We start from the raw sequence: 15705 nt of genomic DNA, 5'->3' as shown, positions 1-15705 counted from the left end.
CTGGATGCAGCAAGGCCCAAGTGGTGTCGACCCACGCATGTTGAAAATCCCAATGGCGAGGAACACAGGCGGCGGGAGAGCCCTCAAGCGAAGGGCCGCTCTGTTCCCGTTGCCTAACCCACCGTATTGGATTCGAAGGCGAGTGGACGATGGGCTCGGGCAAACACCTCCTGCGCCAATAGCAAACATGCACAGCCAGGCATGCTCGCGCCATAGCGACGAACGATGTTGGTGTTTGTCGGTTTTCTCGACGGCGTCAGCCGCCTCTCATCTGCCTCTTCACCTTCATTTCGGGGTTTGAGTAATTCCCCTTGATTGGCCCATGACGATCCCCTGTGTCAAGTGGAATCAGATGGTATCCGTACGCTTGGCCCATCATTATTCATCGTGGACAAGAAGCACACACAAGCCGCAAGTGGGTTTACCGAATGACCCCAGATGTCATCAAGCCAACCACCACCCCGCCCATGCGGCCATACATGTAGGTATGTATGTACCTCCCATGCCTTTGCTCCTGTCTCACTCGATTATTGCTTTTTTTGCAAGGTGGTTGTGCGGCGTAGGTCGCGGAGAAAAAGGGTTAGTTCAGCAAAAGAGCGTGATGTTGCTAAGCCTCGTTTGGACTTCAAGTCTGAGAAGTGATCTGGTGATGGGCCCACTATTCGTGTCAAATGGGCCGGTTCAGTAAAGTGTTGCGTCGAAACGATAATTGTGGTTTTCCTTTCTCCGCATTCTTGGTGGGCTCTCCTTCATCTCAAACGGGGCGGGTCCGTGGGAAACGGCGCAGGCATGGCGAGACAAACCAAAAGAGACGACGAGAGAGATGGTCACATTCTCAAGGCTCGAGGAGCGGCTGACCGATGGGCATGGATTGGGAAGACTGGCTAATCTTTCTGTATTCGTACGTCTGCACACTGGCATTACTCCGTAGATAGATAGTGTGGTGATCCAAGTCCCGGACATACTGAGTGGGCGGTGATGCAATCGTCGTTCGGGGGGGGTTCAATTTGAGACTTGAACGACGAGCATCCCCGTGTCACGTTATTTCCTTCCCCGCATTCCTGGCGAGATGACCGGTGGAGCCATCCGACGCATGGCTCGCATCGACCAACAAAGCCAAGCTTGCCCGCCCACTTGCTTGAATCCTTGAGGCTTGGATTCCTCTCCATGCTGTATCCATACCGTATTACGCAGTATGTATACCTTTGTTTGTATAGGAAGGTATTCTTACAGTCCGTTGCGTCTCTAGCTTCGATGTCGAAATGGCCCAGAGAAACAGCAACTGACGATCCATTCAATCATTGTTATAGCCCAAATTTGGATGCTGCTCAAACCAGCTTTGCTCTAACTAAATAGCTAGAAGACGCCAAAATGAACATCTCCCACCTCCATCGCATGACTGCACGAATTGAACCTGTCTATCCGGAGTCATCTTTTTTGCTTGATATTCGGACGAAGGCGATACATCAGACGAAAAGAATGCAAAGGCCCCTCGATCCATGAATAGCATCACTCCGGGCGTAACGCCACACCATCACTATCCAAGTCCCTGCCCTGTCGACTATTGAAATCCCCCCCCAAAGCCACACACGAAAAAGGTCGAACCCACATCCGCCGTTTCCCTGTTCCCATTTTTTTTCTTACCCCAATCTGTCAGGGGGTGGTTAGCTGCAGGCAGGCCAGCCAGCAGCAACGGATGCAACTCCTCGTTGGCCTGTTCATAACTGCAATCGCTTATCCAGAAGGAAGCGAGAAGAGAGTACTCCGTAGGCAGTAAGCACCATGGACAGATAGACTAGAAAGACAGAGAGAGAGACGATGACCGTAACGGGCGACGTGCATATCCGAACATGTCAGGGCCATTGGCACCGTAAGAATGCAGTTTCTGGTTGATGGTGAGCATGGTCGAGAGCTGGTGGTTGCCTGCCCGCCTGCTTATTGCCCTAGCCTCTCCTCCCCCCAACCTCGTAAGCATTACGGGTTCGTGAGCCTTGGGGACCTGGGGTTTACCTTGCTTCCAAGGCGATCACGCACTCGCTGCTTTGCTTAGCGTCTCCTGGAGCCCGTCGAGGAGGTGGGGGGAGAGGGCTCTCTTACAGGCCTCGAGCTTACGGTCGAGTTACAAGTATGATGATGGTATCAGCAAGCGAGCACGTCTTTCTGGGGGATGGGTAAGAGGTAGGTATTTCGGACTAGTCAACTCCAAAGAGTCTAGGACTCGAGAGACTGAGAGAGAGGGACTGACTGGGAAAGGGACGCGTGGCTTGGCAAAACCAAACCGACACCCCCAGCCTAGTCTCCGGACACTATTGTATCCGACAGGACCGACACTGCCGTTCTAGCCTGGTTGCTGCTTAATTCCAGGGGGTGTGGGGGAAGGGCTCTGCGACGCTTCGGACAGCGCTTACTTCACCTGGCCACGCCTGGTCCGGGCAGAAAACGAGAGGAATATTTTATGGTGCTAGGACTAGGACTATCTGACGCAACGGTCGTGATAACTGACAAAAGTTGCGGGGTGCGACGGCGGCGGGCGGGCAGGCGTTGCGTTTTTTTGTGTGGGACTGGACTGCGGGCAGTAAACAAACTTGTCTCGGTCTGCGACGCCTTGTTGATAGGAACTTGATAAGTTGATATGCGGGTAGTTTGGCATTGTGGGACTCTTTTTTCATGCATGGTCTTTGAGCCATTATCATCTAGTTGATAACTCTTGTTATCTATGTCATTTTCACGTTACTCGAAACGTCAAGTCGGCTTGGATGAGGGGGCCGAGTTGTCCATCACTCACTTCTTTCGACATGCCTTTGGGCGAGAGGGGTTCGGGATTTGGTGTTACACGAATGGTACCGCAGTCCTGACTGTTTCTGGGCAGGCAGACAGGCAAGCAAGGCAATGATGGGGTTTGGTGACTGGTGAGAGCTCGGGAGGCTCGTAACCCTCGCATCGCAGTTGGTCCGTGATACCCTGGCGGCGCCCTCCGAGGACTGTCAACTCCATGAAGGGGGAGGGGAGGGTTGCAGAGGCCTAGAGGCTAGAACTGACGACAGCGGCGAGTACCCAATCATCAATCACTTCTTTATTGGTCCTTGAGCCTGCCGGTGATCGTGCTATACGTTCATATTATCTCACAATTTTTTGGAGTTACGCAAGAGTTGTCCTGCATTTTTTGCCTGCCCCCGGCGACGAAATGAAAGTGAGGTTGGGGTAGTAGGATCGTAGGGTCGTAGCAGGCGAAAAGGAGTACGTGCCTTAAGTTCCGTCTCAACCGCCTGGGTCTAATCAGCTGCGCCTACTCGAAGATGGTCGGTATGCCTTTGGAAATTGAGAGGGCGTTGCAATGTCTCGGAAACATCGTGATAGACGACACCATCTCGCCGGTCATCCTCTCCTTGAGTTTTTTTATTTTTTTCCGCCTTGCGGGCTGTGAATGTTACGTAACCTACGTTGATCGACTGCTGGTGTGAAGCTAGGGTATCTACAACTTCACAAGTGGCATGTATTGCATCTCGCTTCTGCTATGGAGGTATTATTCTGCCCATTCTTTTCAAACGGTTCCGGTGTTAAGACGCCGTTGGGTGGTGTCCCGTCTGGAACGCGAACCCACGCGCCGCAGGGTCGCTTCGACGCCGTTGGCCTCGTAAGTCTCAGCTTTCTTCTTCTTTCGTGGGCGTGTTTTCTCCTCTTGTGGCGAAAAGGTCAAACATTCTCTCTGTCAGCGTCTCGGTAGCGTACAATAACAAGGAAAGGAAGAAAAGAAGCATGAAACGATAGATCATCCTCACTCATCCAAGTCCAATCGAACCATTCCCCTTCGCCCCTTGCTTGAAAACCACGCCGACATGCAGACAACCAAGTGCTTAGACTGAAAATCAAAAAGCAAGAGGAAATGACAAGTCTAACGCCACCAAGCAACCATCGCCGGTCGACGAGAGTGAGAAGATGGTCTGCTCCAAAAAGGCCTTCAGCTTTGTCTTGAACTAGTTACCTATTCTGCCCACGGCGCCATGTGGCCTGTTCCCCCCTTCTCCTCCTCCCACGCTCTGTCCCAAAGGAGAGGCACGCATCTGTGACGGGATGCACGAGTGTGCAGATTCCCGGCCACCACCATCGAACTCCGACCATCGACACCACTGTCGTCCCATTCCTATGCAGTAGGTAGGGAGAGAGGGTGAGGAGAAGGGGGGGGACTAGACCTTGCAGACACCCTCGCGCCGGGTTTGCCTCCCATACTTCTGTACCAATCTTGTGTGTGGTGGTTGCGACCCCTCCATTTCAACTGCGCAGCCATCGTCGACCAGTCACTCAGTCACTCGACGCCAAACATTCAACAGCCCATCTTGCCTTCCAAGCCAAGTGTAGGGTAGGTCATTTCCCTCTGCGGCCTCCTGCTCCTCCTCCTCCTTCCATCATCTTCTCCTCCTCGCCACCCAGGCCAATGTAGGGGCGAGAGTACACAACATCTAGACGCTCAGCTAAGATTCTTCCCACACTCACGTCCACATCCAGCCGTTCCACGCCTGTGAGCTCCCCTCTCCGGCTTGGTGCTGTCCCAACTTGGACTATTGAAGGTGTGGCCTGCATCAGACCGGGCTGACCGGGCCACACCGTGAGCAGGAAAGGCGCAGGAAGGGGGCTGATGACAAGGCAGGCGGCTTATGTGTTGCTGGTGGTCTCTCATACCCACCTTTCTGGGAAACGATAGAACCGATTCTGGCTCACCTGGCCATTACCTATCGTCCTCCTGATGAAGCAGAAACTTTCTTGCTCTCAACCTGCTTTTTTTTCGCAAGAGGCAACCATCATCTCACCGTCGGGTCAGCCAGCCTCACGGGATATTTCCTATCGCAGGAAACACCCCTCCATCTTTGATCCATGATGGGTTAGTGGGGGAAAAGGTCACCGAGCCAGGTGAGCCGTGAGCCGGTCCAGCCCTGGCGAATAAGAAGGTAAAGCCCGGTCAGCAGTCCAATGAGAGGTGGTCATCTTCGTTCCTGCTTCGGCATTTCTTTTTGCTATTTCGTTTCCTGCCGAATCTGCCAGGGGCATTCCCTTCTGGCTGGGACCAAGGTCAAGGGGAATCGATCCTTGCTAATGCAGTCCAGTTTCTCGCTCGAGAGCGGGCGCTGTCGAGCTATTGTTGGTTGGCTTACAGATCACCAACACTGCTTTTCATCATTTCATCTTGAGGCTCATTTCTGTGCTACCGGGGGTTAGGATCAGAGCCCTGGCAAGCTGTCAGCGAGCTTTCATTGGGGAATGGGGATTCCTCTGAAATTTGGGCCGGATTCCGTCCGCGACGGGCGCGCGCTCCCCCCCTCTCTCTCTCTCTCTCTCTTGCGGCCTGCCTTGCAAGGCCCCGGCCGGACCTAACGGCGAGGAACCACGGAGTTTTGTTTGGGGGGATCCAATCAATGGAACCCGTCCATCTCCCGAGCCGCCGGGCCTAGACCGTCCGTTCATACTCTACTTCCCCTGTCATCTCACTGCCCCCCCTGTTCGAGGTGGACAGGAGTTCGGGGTTTGTTGATCAGTGAAGAAAAACCCACCCCTTGAGCTCTTGTTTCTAACGGACATTAAACGGCTATTTGATACAGGTTGCTGATCTTGTCCAGATGGGTAGACACGGCTTTGAAGTTGTGAGAATTTGAGAAGGAGCCCAGAGTCAGGGGCGCACAGGGGGCTGCGGCCGCGGGCAAGATACTGGTATGGCAGACGGGAGTTTGCAAAGAAACAGAGACCGGGGGCGTCTCGGAGGTGATACATCATACACCCCTTGGCAAGTTGGCACTTTTTTTTGCCATGGCGCTCGACTTCTTGATTCACAACGGCAGTTGGTTGGGGGGAAACAAGAATTGAGAATTTGAAAGGAAAAAGAAAGCACGAATTGTGACGGAAACAGCCGGTGAGCTGTCGCACAGACTGCCAATCTTCACCGATGAGGGTCCCCCCCGTCTCCGGGCTTTCTTTTTCTTTCTCTCTCCACGCCATGCCATGCCCGCATGTCGCTGGCCGGCAAGGCGAGCCTCCGGCACGGGAGCTGGGCTCCACACCGGTGGGATGTGGAGCGATGGGGAGCTCGGTGCTTGGTGCTTGGTGCTTAGGGGGAGGAGGGGAAGAAGCTAAGATACGGCTACCTGGAACATCAGGAAGCAAAAGACGGGAGGTCGCAGCTTTCGATTCGGGGATGATAACACGGCGGCGAGCTGTGGCGGCGCTTCTTCTCCTCCCTTGCTTTTCGGTCTGCTGAGGATGGGATGAGGATGGGAGTGGACGAGAATGCGGGTGCCCGCGCATCAAACCAGCTCGGCTTGCCTAGCCTCTGGATCGCGCAAGGCCACCGAGACGCCTTTCAGCTATGCCGAAGATGAGGGGAGAGACGGGAGATCGCGTCGAGAATGCCAGCATCCGTGGACCGTGAGGCTTTTTGGCGTGATGGCTAACTCTCCGGTGAGCAAGGATTTCTGCTACTGTGCAGATGGGATAGGTAGGGCAGCTGGACGTAGGTCTCCTAGTGTGAACGCGCAAGAGCGGAGGAACCCGTACACGCGTTGTGCTCCACGAATCGACCGGATCGTTTTCTTCATGCAGGTCTCATCACGATGAAGGAAGCGTATCTCGGTTAGAGACAGATCGGTCTGGCTGCCGAGTGCCATTTTAGGGAGGAGATCAGTCTCGGAGGAGGACTAAGGAGTGTAATTTTGGATGTTTGTTAGTGTATTCACACGTTGATGTTGGGGATGGGCGAAGCGATGGTCGGGCGATCTAGATGGCGCCAGGGGTCGAGATCGTACGGGTCATAGATTTCGGGGTTTTTACTAGGGTTATTTTGTTTGTTGGATAGACTTTTTTCCAGCTCACTCAAATTTGTCCATGTTTGGTGAGTGCGAAGAATTCCTCCCCCTTGTCTAGCTGCGGGGGCGATTTTCTTGTAAGCATCACGGTGACGAAACAGAAACAATTCGAATACTATGGTCTTCTGGGTCTCGAAACCAGTGGGCGATATGAGCACCTATGCGTCTGGAAGGCTGCTTGTCCTCTATCATCCATGATGCCATATCGACAAACTCACGCAATTTCGCAGAGACTGATTCGGGTTTCTTTGCGAGTGAGTGAATAGCCCCCGAAGACATGTTCACATGCTGGCATTCGGAGTTCGGAGTGAGTGTTCATGGATGGCGGGAAGACAAGTTGGCATGTCGCACGAACCTGCACCGCGCCGACTGGCAAAAACACAAGACTTGAGGGCAGAGACCTACCCATGGCGTCTCGCTCTATCTCTCTACCTGTACGGTTGCAGTTACCCGACAGATGATGCGCCACGATCATGTAATCCTCGACTGTCGGTGCGTCCATCTCCATCATAGGTGTGACCTCCCTTTTTAGATGAAAGCCCAGGCCTTCGTCACGTCTCTCCGCTGGACCGGGTTTGCATGATCGAGGGCCTAGATCAAACCCTGCCGGGGAATGACGGCCGTTGGTGCTCGGGGTTTGCTCCGGAGTTATCAAGGAATCGAGAAGCACTTCGTCGATGACAAGGATGAAACTCCACGACCGAATATCTCCTACCGCATGAAATTGGCTACTGGATGTGTCCTGTAAGCGATGGAGGGAGGGTCAACGTAGAGGCGGCTCGTCGAGATACAGACACGCTCTGGAAGGAGTGTGAAGTGAATTAGACATTGGCCCGGAATAGCTTCGTCCGGCGTGGGGGTTGGGAGTTTGACGGCTGCTGACAGCACCGAGGATGTCAAAGGAAGGTGAGTTGCAACTGGATATCTGGGCCAATTTCTTTTTTCTTTTCCGTGGCAAAGATAACGCTTTCTCGGCTTGGCTGTGCAGATGCTTGACTGAAGTGTCTACGATGATGACAAGTTACGTCAGGTATTGAGTGCTCGCAAGGGACTTAAAGCTAGCCTGGGGTGCTGTTTCACTTCAGCTCCATATATTCGGCTTCGTAGAGCGGTGGGATGAGCCTCCCCAGTCGCTTCGGGCTTCTAGTGTGATCGTCATGGATGAGTATCCTATTATTGAGGCCAGAAAAGGGAGGAAGCAAGAGTGTGGGAAAGCTTTGGCTTGACGAGAAGAAAAGTAAGCCCCAGTGAACATTCCCAAACGTGAGAGGTGTTGTGCTGTTAAACTAGTACCACTGAGAGAGATTCAATCCTTCTGATCATACACGCTATTGGAGAAATAACATGGAGGCAATCACGTCCTTGAAAGTCACTTGCAGTGGTTTCATTACTCGACTGCTGCAGGTTATGGTCTCCTCCATCGGTCGAGAAACTGTTCCATCCCTCTCTGGGAGTAGATGTGATCATGTGGACATTCTCTCCATAGCTGTGATATTCGGTCCGGTACATCTGATTATCAAGATATCACAGGGAAAGCAATTCAACGAGTCAGAAATATTACTCGTATGTTGACGAGCAAAAAGCTGCGCGTCACTAGCCGTTCACACAGAATTAAGTATAGAGAAGCGTTGGCATATTGCAGACATCGTAAGTGAATCGAGGTAAAAACGGATTCAAATCCAGGCTCGTAATCCTAGTATAGAGAATGCATCGCATTCCGTGGTGACAGCCCCCTAAATCATTCAGTAAAGTTCACATAACGTACGTGTACTCCTATATTTTGCTTTGAAGTAGATCATTTGTCGTTTGGTAGCTCAGATCTGCTAGTCGCTGATACTTCTCAAGCTCTGTCCGAGTCGGCTGCCAATTGTGAATAAATGTTCATGAGTATTTTAGATAGGATAGCAGGCACGGCCGTAGCAAGGGTAAGGAATAGAACTCTGTTGCTTTCTCACTTTCTTCGCATAGGACGATCTTTCTCCAATATTGTTGGCAATTCTCGAGGTTTATCTTCTTTTGAGGTGTGTGTGTGTGTGTGTGTGTGTTCTCTGTGGTCTAATATGGGCGACCTTCCATGCTGATATGCCATGACCATGGCAACAGCCGAATTCAGACCCGGAACAGTCTGGCATGAGCACAGTTATAACTGAATAGGAGATGTTGACTGGCTTTATCCTACTATGGCTCTCGCAGCCTTGACCGAGTGACCGTATTGTGGAAGTAAGAGCTCGACAAGCGCCATGAATCCGTGTCTGACTAGTGCCAAGTACGTCTTCAGAACTATTCGAAGATCTGACGCAAACGTGATATCTGAAGACCCAGATGTAACTAAGCTCTTGAGATTTCATGAACGAGTTCTTAGCCTCCAGACATCAGAACCATCCTCGTAGGTTCGGTTAGATGCTTTTGAGACTGGCAATCCCGTCTCAACCCTAGTGGACAAAGATGATATGACAACATGAAGTCAGGCCAAGCAGCGCGGTACAAGGATAGGTTAGAGTAGAAACTATGGCAAGAAGATATATGGTGATCATCCGTAAAGCTGAAGAGTGAGAACTGCATGCTTTGTGTCAGGTATTCCTTCCTCGCGGTCGCGTCTCCAAGTGCTCACTTGAGCGGTATTCAGAAGCTGACTTCTCTCCGATGTTTCCTCAATCATAACTTGAGGATAAATTCTTTCATGTGAACATACTGGAGATAAGAACGTGAACTTGAGAAGCTCAACCCGCCGTTATCGTGGAGGTCCGTTCAAGCCACAGCTCGCGCCACAACCACCGATCCGAACAGCTCACGCCGGCCGGCCCCACACCCCGCGGACCCCACCATCAAAAAACCCCTGCTTCCTTTGACTTTGCTCGGGAGAAAGCCCAAATCCTACCAACTTTTGCGACCACATCCCGCCCGAAAATTCGAGCTTCCTCCCGGAATCGCGACCAATTAACGAGACATTGAGCTGTTGCAAAAGCTCGACCAGAAGCTACACGAAATTTCACGATTACTATACCCAGCCTGCGATCAGAATAAAAAAAAGAACAAACCCACACAGACAGAAAGAATGGCGTCTGCTCAGCAGGTTCTGCTCTCCCCGGCAGAGCTCGCCTACCTCCACTCGACCCTCTCCCTCACGCCGCCCATCCGCCCAGACGGCCGCAAGGCAAACCAGTTCCGCCCCTTGACCGCAGAGACGGGCATCCTTCCCGGCACCAACGGCAGCGCGCGCATCTGCTTCTCCGACGGCACGGAGGCCATCGTAGGCGTCAAGGCGGAGATCGAGAAGACGGCCAGCCCGGTTGGCGCGGATGTAGACGGCGAGGAGGCTCCAGAGACGAGGAAAGACGCAGGAAAGAAGGAGGAGGTCAAGGGCAACAATGACTGGCTCGAGATAACGGTCGAGATCCCGGCCTCCAGGGAGGACGACGCCGCGACTGTTTTCCTTGCCAACATGCTCAGCGAAGCGTTGCTCGCCGACGGAGAGTTCACCAAGAAGCTACGGATCAACAGTCGGTTCCACTGGAAGCTCTACCTAGACGTTTGTCCCCCATCTCCTCCCCCTACACACACAGACACACCGTTGTCTCCTCAAAGACTAGACGCTAACACACTATCCCAACAGATCCTCCTCATCTCCCCGCCTCTATCCTACCCGCTGCCCCTCCTCTCACTCACAACCCACCTCTCGCTTCTCGCAACCCGCCTCCCGCGCCTCAAGTCAGAGGGCGACGAAGACCCCATGTTCGACGACGACTGGCAGGCCTCGACGTTCCTGTACCCCCGCGACGGCAGCGCGCCCGTCAACGGCGGCTCGCGCCCGCCCATAACACTGCTCATTATCGCCGTCGGCGGCAACGTCATCTTCGACCCCGCACGCGAGGAGCTCGCCGTCGCGGAGTCGGCGTTGGCGGTCTCGGTTGCCGAGGAGAAGACAGCCGCCTCGACTGGCGGAATGAACGTGGACGGCCGCCAGCTGAAGCTGCTCTCCGTGCGGACGGTCGACCCGCCTTCGCGGTTGACGGCGCCCGGCGTGCCCAACTCTGTGAATCCGGCTACCGGTCTTGCGGGCACACCGTCAAAGGCACCGACGGTCCCAGCGGCTGCGCAGGGACAGGCCGCGGAGGGAGTTTGGAAGCCGCCGATAGGAGGTACCAAGGTACACGTGATTGAGGGGATGATCTCCAAGGTTCTGGAGAAGGGGGGCGTCGCTGATGAGGTGCTGGAGGCGATTGCCGCTGTGGAGCTAGCCTAAGGGTTCGATCCCGGAACTTGGGCTTGAAGAGGGGGGTTTTAGCGTTTTGCGACATGTCAGGATGGGCAATGGAAAGACAAAAGTCATGATACCAATTGGTGGTTCTGGTTTGGAATGTCATGTTGTACATGGTTCGGTGGAGGGTATATTACAAAAATAGCGTGCTCATCCCCCGTCACATCTTACACGTAGATGAGCTCCTCTTCTCATATCTTAATTAGAAGATGCCAAGCCACTTCTTCTTCTGCTCGTTCTCTGCAGGTGCCGTCGCCTCGGCGTCTCCAGCCACGGGCGAGGCCTCCATCGCGGCAGCGGCCGCAGCCTTGTCCTCCTCCGACTCTTCCTTCATGCCCAAAAAGTTGGCAATGGGGTTCTCCTTGTCCAGTCCGTGGACCTTGCGGTAGTACTGACGCTTCGCGACGTCGTCGGTGTGGCGCGAGTGCGCGGCAATGGCCTTTTCGTTACGGTCGCGCTCGTGGAGCTGCATCACATGTACCCATGTGCGGATGAACTGGATGGGGCTGCTCCAGAACTCGGAGGCGGGGGGCAGGAGGTGCTTGAACGGGGATGTCTGGGAAAAGTTGAGTACCAACGTCGAGATGGCCAGCGTCGTGAGTGTTCCCTAGGAGATCCAATGTTAGCTAAACCCGTTGATCCAAACAGGCTACGGCCCGCATGTGTGTATTCCTGCCAATGGAGGAACACTGAGTTCTACTAACCAGTGAGATGAAGAGGTGAACTTTGCGGCTGTTGAAGAACCAATGCGCCCACGTCCCCTCGGGAGCCATCATGCCGGGATACTCGCGCGTGCGCTGGGCGCGGACTTCCTGGCCACTGAGCGGACCGCCGTAGTGCTTCGGGCCATTGTTCTTGGGCAGCCGGGCGCCGTGGGAGGGCGGGTTGAACTTGGCTGGCTTCTCGAGGATGAGGGGTCCCTTCTGGCCCGCCTTTGTCGGCTTGGACGAGGCGTACCGAATCGTCCACACCGCGTTCCGGCGGAGCGCCGCCGAGGCCCCCGTTACGGCCGGCCGGCCGGTAGAGGTCGCTGCTACGCGCCACATGGGGCTCAAGGCCGGGAGGAGGAACCTGGGGAGGAGGGTCGTGGCCGAGGTCGTCATTGATGTTGTTGGTTTGCCACTATAAAAGCAGCGGCGGCAAAGAAATGGTGCTGGACCCTCACAACGTTGCCTTGCCCGATGTTTGCCGACGTTGCGAAGGACGGCGGTCAAGGAACAAAGTAGGTCACCTGGACGGCGATGGTTTAGACTTTCGGGGGTCAGGCGTCTGTTTCACAGCGTCATTGAGGCTCTGGTATGGATCAACGGGATCATCAGGTGCGCGCCGGCAGGATCGGTCGGGGCTGGAAAAATCGAAGCTCCAGAAGAATTTCTCTGCTCAAAGAAGTTACAGTGGAGCTCAGGTAAGGTAAGGTACCTATGATGAGGGCTGGAAGCTAAAGGGTCGCCGAACTACCCCCGTCGCGCATCTGAGCGCATGCACGGGTACGTACCTGACCCATACGAAAAATCACCCTTGCTCACTTCAATTAACGATCGCGATGACTATACGGCTACTCTGTCTCGTGTGTAGCAGCATCAGCATTAACACTACAGCTATTATTGGCTGCAAGATTGACAGTTCGGGATCTGGAACAAACAGACGCCGAGGTGAAAGAGGCCAGAAAGCACGGATATGGGCAGATTTGGGAATCCCAGTCGAAGCTCGGCAAATGGGATGTTGGCGACAGCCTGAGAGGACCAAGTGAGAGATAAAAGACCAAAAAAAATGCTAGTGGCAGGGACACCGACAAAGGTCCCCGCTGGCCCGCCGCGCCGCCCCGTTGGTTGAGTCGTTGACCTGGCACTCCTGCCAAAAAGCGAGCTGGTCCCGTCACCAAAACACCGAGGCGCAGCGGAGAAAGCGTTCTTCCGGGAGCAGTATCCGGTTTTGCCCGGGTAGCGACCCCCGGACGCATCACCTTCTGACCAATGCTGCACATCTGATTGGCGGTCGCGTCGCCACACCGTGTGGCTTGTGCGCCGCGGTACCCAGGTTCAGTGAGCTCATTCCAGGCTTTTTTCTCTCGTTGCGGCGTGTGCTGGGTACGTCGCCAGGTGCCTTTCCGCCGGGTTGTTGTCATAATTAAAATCGGATAGCCTTTTTTTGCCGTACTGTCGTCTCGTCTTTTTTTTACTTGGTCCGATCCGATTCTAAAAGTTTTTCTCTCCCCCTTCTTCCTCCATTCCTCATTCTCAACCATCTACAACCCAAACGACCTACTTGACGACCTGCAAAAGACATTCTTCTTTTGCACCTTCTACCTGATACCCCTTTTCAAATCCTTTTAATTATCCTATAATCCGTCAAAATGGCTGGTGGTAAGTCTCTCTCACCTCACGCGCGCGCGCCGTCCTCTCCGTCCGTTTTCGCTTTGCTTTGCGGATCCCCGATGATTGCCCAACCCTCCGAGCGCCTCAATCCGCCACGAGCCATTGAGCAGCGAAATCACCCTCGCTGAGTCTGGAACGGTTCGGAACTGCTTCGCGGGCCAATTCGGCTTCGATTTCACCCCGTGCGACACCTTCATCCTCTGCGATTCGTTTCTCCTAGCACCTCCGACATCTTGCGCCAATTTCCTGGCATCTCGCTTGATGGGGTAAAAAACAGGGGCCCGAAGAGCGAGAGACAAGGAGGCGCCTACAGGGGCGGTGAAGCAGTCTATACGCCACCACGAACGCTCACGACGGGCGGTCGGGCTCTCATCGGGACTCAATCCAACTGAACAGCGAAATGCCGCGGAAGACACATCACCGACCTAGACCAGTGAACTGACCTCGAGGAATCTAGGTGACGCTAAGAAGGGTGCCAACCTCTTCAAGACCCGTTGCGCTCAGTGCCACACCGTCGAGGCCGACGGCGGCAACAAGATCGGCCCTGCTCTGCACGGCCTTTGGGGCCGCAAGACCGGTTCCGTCGAGGGCTACTCCTACACCGACGCCAACAAGAAGAAGGGCATCGAGTGGAACGACCAGACTCTCGTAAGCTCTTCCGACGACGTTCAATCTCGTTGCTCTGCTAATCACGATCCTGCGCACAGTTCGAGTACCTCGAGAACCCCAAGAAGTACATTCCCGGCACCAAGATGGCGTTCGGTGGTCTCAAGAAGGAGAAGGACCGCAACGACCTCATTGCGTACGTTTTCACTGTCACTCAACATCTCACTCAAGACTCACTCGCTAACCATGACAACAGCTACCTCAAGGATGTCACCAAATAGACGGATTGATGTGTAACGATAGGATTGCATTAGACGAACTGGCGATTTGCGTTTTGTACCAATAGACCACTCTAGAACAGTGTGTTTTGGGGGCTTCACTGAACAAGCCCATTTTCTCTCGAAAATTCTCCCCTTTCAAAGACGGTTGTAATACAACAAATTTCATTTTGCGAAACAAACGCAACATACACATGCGCGTTCCATTCTTGATTGTTCCTGTAGCATCCGTACCTGCAAATCATTACCGTGTCCATGATGTCAGATTTGGCGCGCCTTGTGACCCGGAGCTGACCGGGGCCAAAAAAAAAAGAAGAAAACCTGCTTACTCAGGCAGTGCAGTAGTGCGGCCACTCTGTCCCCTTCAGCCAGTCAGATGACTCGCTCTGCGTTGTCATCCTGGCACCTCGTCATAGGTCCCGTCCTGTCACCGAATCATGAATGTCAGGAACGTGTTACGGGATGCAACGGGAAAAGGTCGGTCAATTGTTCCAAAATAGCGGCTTTTCAAGGTCCCGTCATCGATGTTGCGGCTCAAGCAGTCGTTCTGCAAGCATCAGGAAAAGTATAATCTTCTGCATGCCCCCGACCGGTGTCGACGACTGTCACTTCTCCACTCTCAGTGGTCAGTGTGTTTGGACCCAATCACACGATCGTCGTCGTCCGCAGGAGGACTTTCCCCGACTCTTGAGTTGGACTACCATCTTGTTGTACAGTTGAACCTTTAAAGGTCGAGGTCTGAGATGAGATAAATGGCTCAGGCATAAAGCAGTGTTGGGGATGCGATTGACACTCAATGTGCGCTCAGCCCCTGATTCTTGCTATAGCTATTCTATTAGTAGGCTTGCAACCAGATGGCAAGTCCGAGATGATGTAGTAACACAATATACGAACAGGCCAAAAGATGGTCAAAATCACTTTCTCCTGCTTGGAAACGTTTGGTTTGCCAAGTGTTTCCCGGACGGTCTGTACGTCTGAATGTGGTGTGTATGTCTGCCCAATCTTGAAATCCCAATACGTCCGTCTGCCTCGTATAGATCATCGCTGACGACTTGGAGTCGGGAGAGAAAGGAGAACGAATGCAGCTTTGATATGGACTAAAAATTCCATAGAATATTTGGTCGATGGGTGACCATGAAACAACGTGCAATTGAAGCTATCGTCAAAATTGTCTTTTTTTTTATACACCCCCTTAAGTCCCGAAGAACGTTTCCAACATTGGCTTTCCAATACTCTAGGTCACTGGATCAAAACCTACCTAGATTATATAGACCGCTTCATGAAGCCCATCTTGCATCCTGCCTGGCATCGAGGCAGAAACCTGTGCCTGAGGCTTCCCC

At 53.5% G+C, this 15705-nt stretch overlaps 3 protein-coding genes across 3 annotated transcripts; 2 read left to right on the top strand and 1 right to left on the bottom strand.

The window, feature by feature from the left end:
- Positions 1–9726: 9726 nt before the first annotated feature.
- Positions 9727–11158, top strand: HER10_EVM0002690 (3' exoribonuclease family protein). The gene is made up of 2 exons (XM_035472392.1): positions 9727–10377; positions 10462–11158. The coding sequence occupies exons 1-2, from the start codon at positions 9904–9906 to the stop codon at positions 11089–11091; spliced, it is 1104 nt and encodes a 367-aa protein (XP_035329012.1). The 5' UTR covers positions 9727–9903; the 3' UTR covers positions 11092–11158.
- A 36-nt stretch (positions 11159–11194) lies between these two features.
- HER10_EVM0012147 (uncharacterized protein) lies at positions 11195–12707 on the bottom strand. The gene is made up of 2 exons (XM_035481548.1): positions 11811–12707; positions 11195–11713 (listed from the first exon to the last, which is right to left on the bottom strand). The coding sequence occupies exons 1-2, from the start codon at positions 12207–12209 to the stop codon at positions 11309–11311; spliced, it is 804 nt and encodes a 267-aa protein (XP_035330181.1). The 5' UTR covers positions 12210–12707; the 3' UTR covers positions 11195–11308.
- Positions 12708–12909: 202 nt separating this feature from the next.
- On the top strand, positions 12910–14564 carry HER10_EVM0008715 (cytochrome c). The gene is made up of 4 exons (XM_035478225.1): positions 12910–13469; positions 13939–14129; positions 14189–14283; positions 14344–14564. The coding sequence occupies exons 1-4, from the start codon at positions 13460–13462 to the stop codon at positions 14366–14368; spliced, it is 321 nt and encodes a 106-aa protein (XP_035329765.1). The 5' UTR covers positions 12910–13459; the 3' UTR covers positions 14369–14564.
- The last annotated feature ends 1141 nt before the right edge of the window (positions 14565–15705 follow it).

Source organism: Colletotrichum scovillei (genome assembly GCF_011075155.1).
Source record: "Colletotrichum scovillei strain TJNH1 chromosome Unknown Contig00009, whole genome shotgun sequence".
NCBI classification, from domain to species: Eukaryota; Fungi; Ascomycota; class Sordariomycetes; order Glomerellales; family Glomerellaceae; genus Colletotrichum; species Colletotrichum scovillei.
Note: the sequence above shows the minus strand (reverse complement) of the source record. Positions and strands in the feature narration are given on the sequence as shown.

Bases quoted from the DNA above. Each gene is read 5' to 3' on its own strand.
- HER10_EVM0002690 (XM_035472392.1), top strand. From the start codon at position 9,904: ATGGCGTCTGCTCAGCAGGTTCTGCTCTCCCCGGCAGAGCTCGCCTAC. The intron at 10,378-10,461 runs GTTTGTCCCCCA...CTATCCCAACAG, and splicing joins ACTGGAAGCTCTACCTAGAC to ATCCTCCTCATCTCCCCGCC.
- HER10_EVM0012147 (XM_035481548.1), bottom strand. From the start codon at position 12,209: ATGACGACCTCGGCCACGACCCTCCTCCCCAGGTTCCTCCTCCCGGCC. The intron at 11,714-11,810 runs GTTAGTAGAACT...TGGATCTCCTAG, and splicing joins TTCACCTCTTCATCTCACTG to GGAACACTCACGACGCTGGC.
- HER10_EVM0008715 (XM_035478225.1), top strand. The intron at 14,130-14,188 runs GTAAGCTCTTCC...TCCTGCGCACAG, and splicing joins AGTGGAACGACCAGACTCTC to TTCGAGTACCTCGAGAACCC. The intron at 14,284-14,343 runs GTACGTTTTCAC...CCATGACAACAG, and splicing joins GACCGCAACGACCTCATTGC to CTACCTCAAGGATGTCACCA.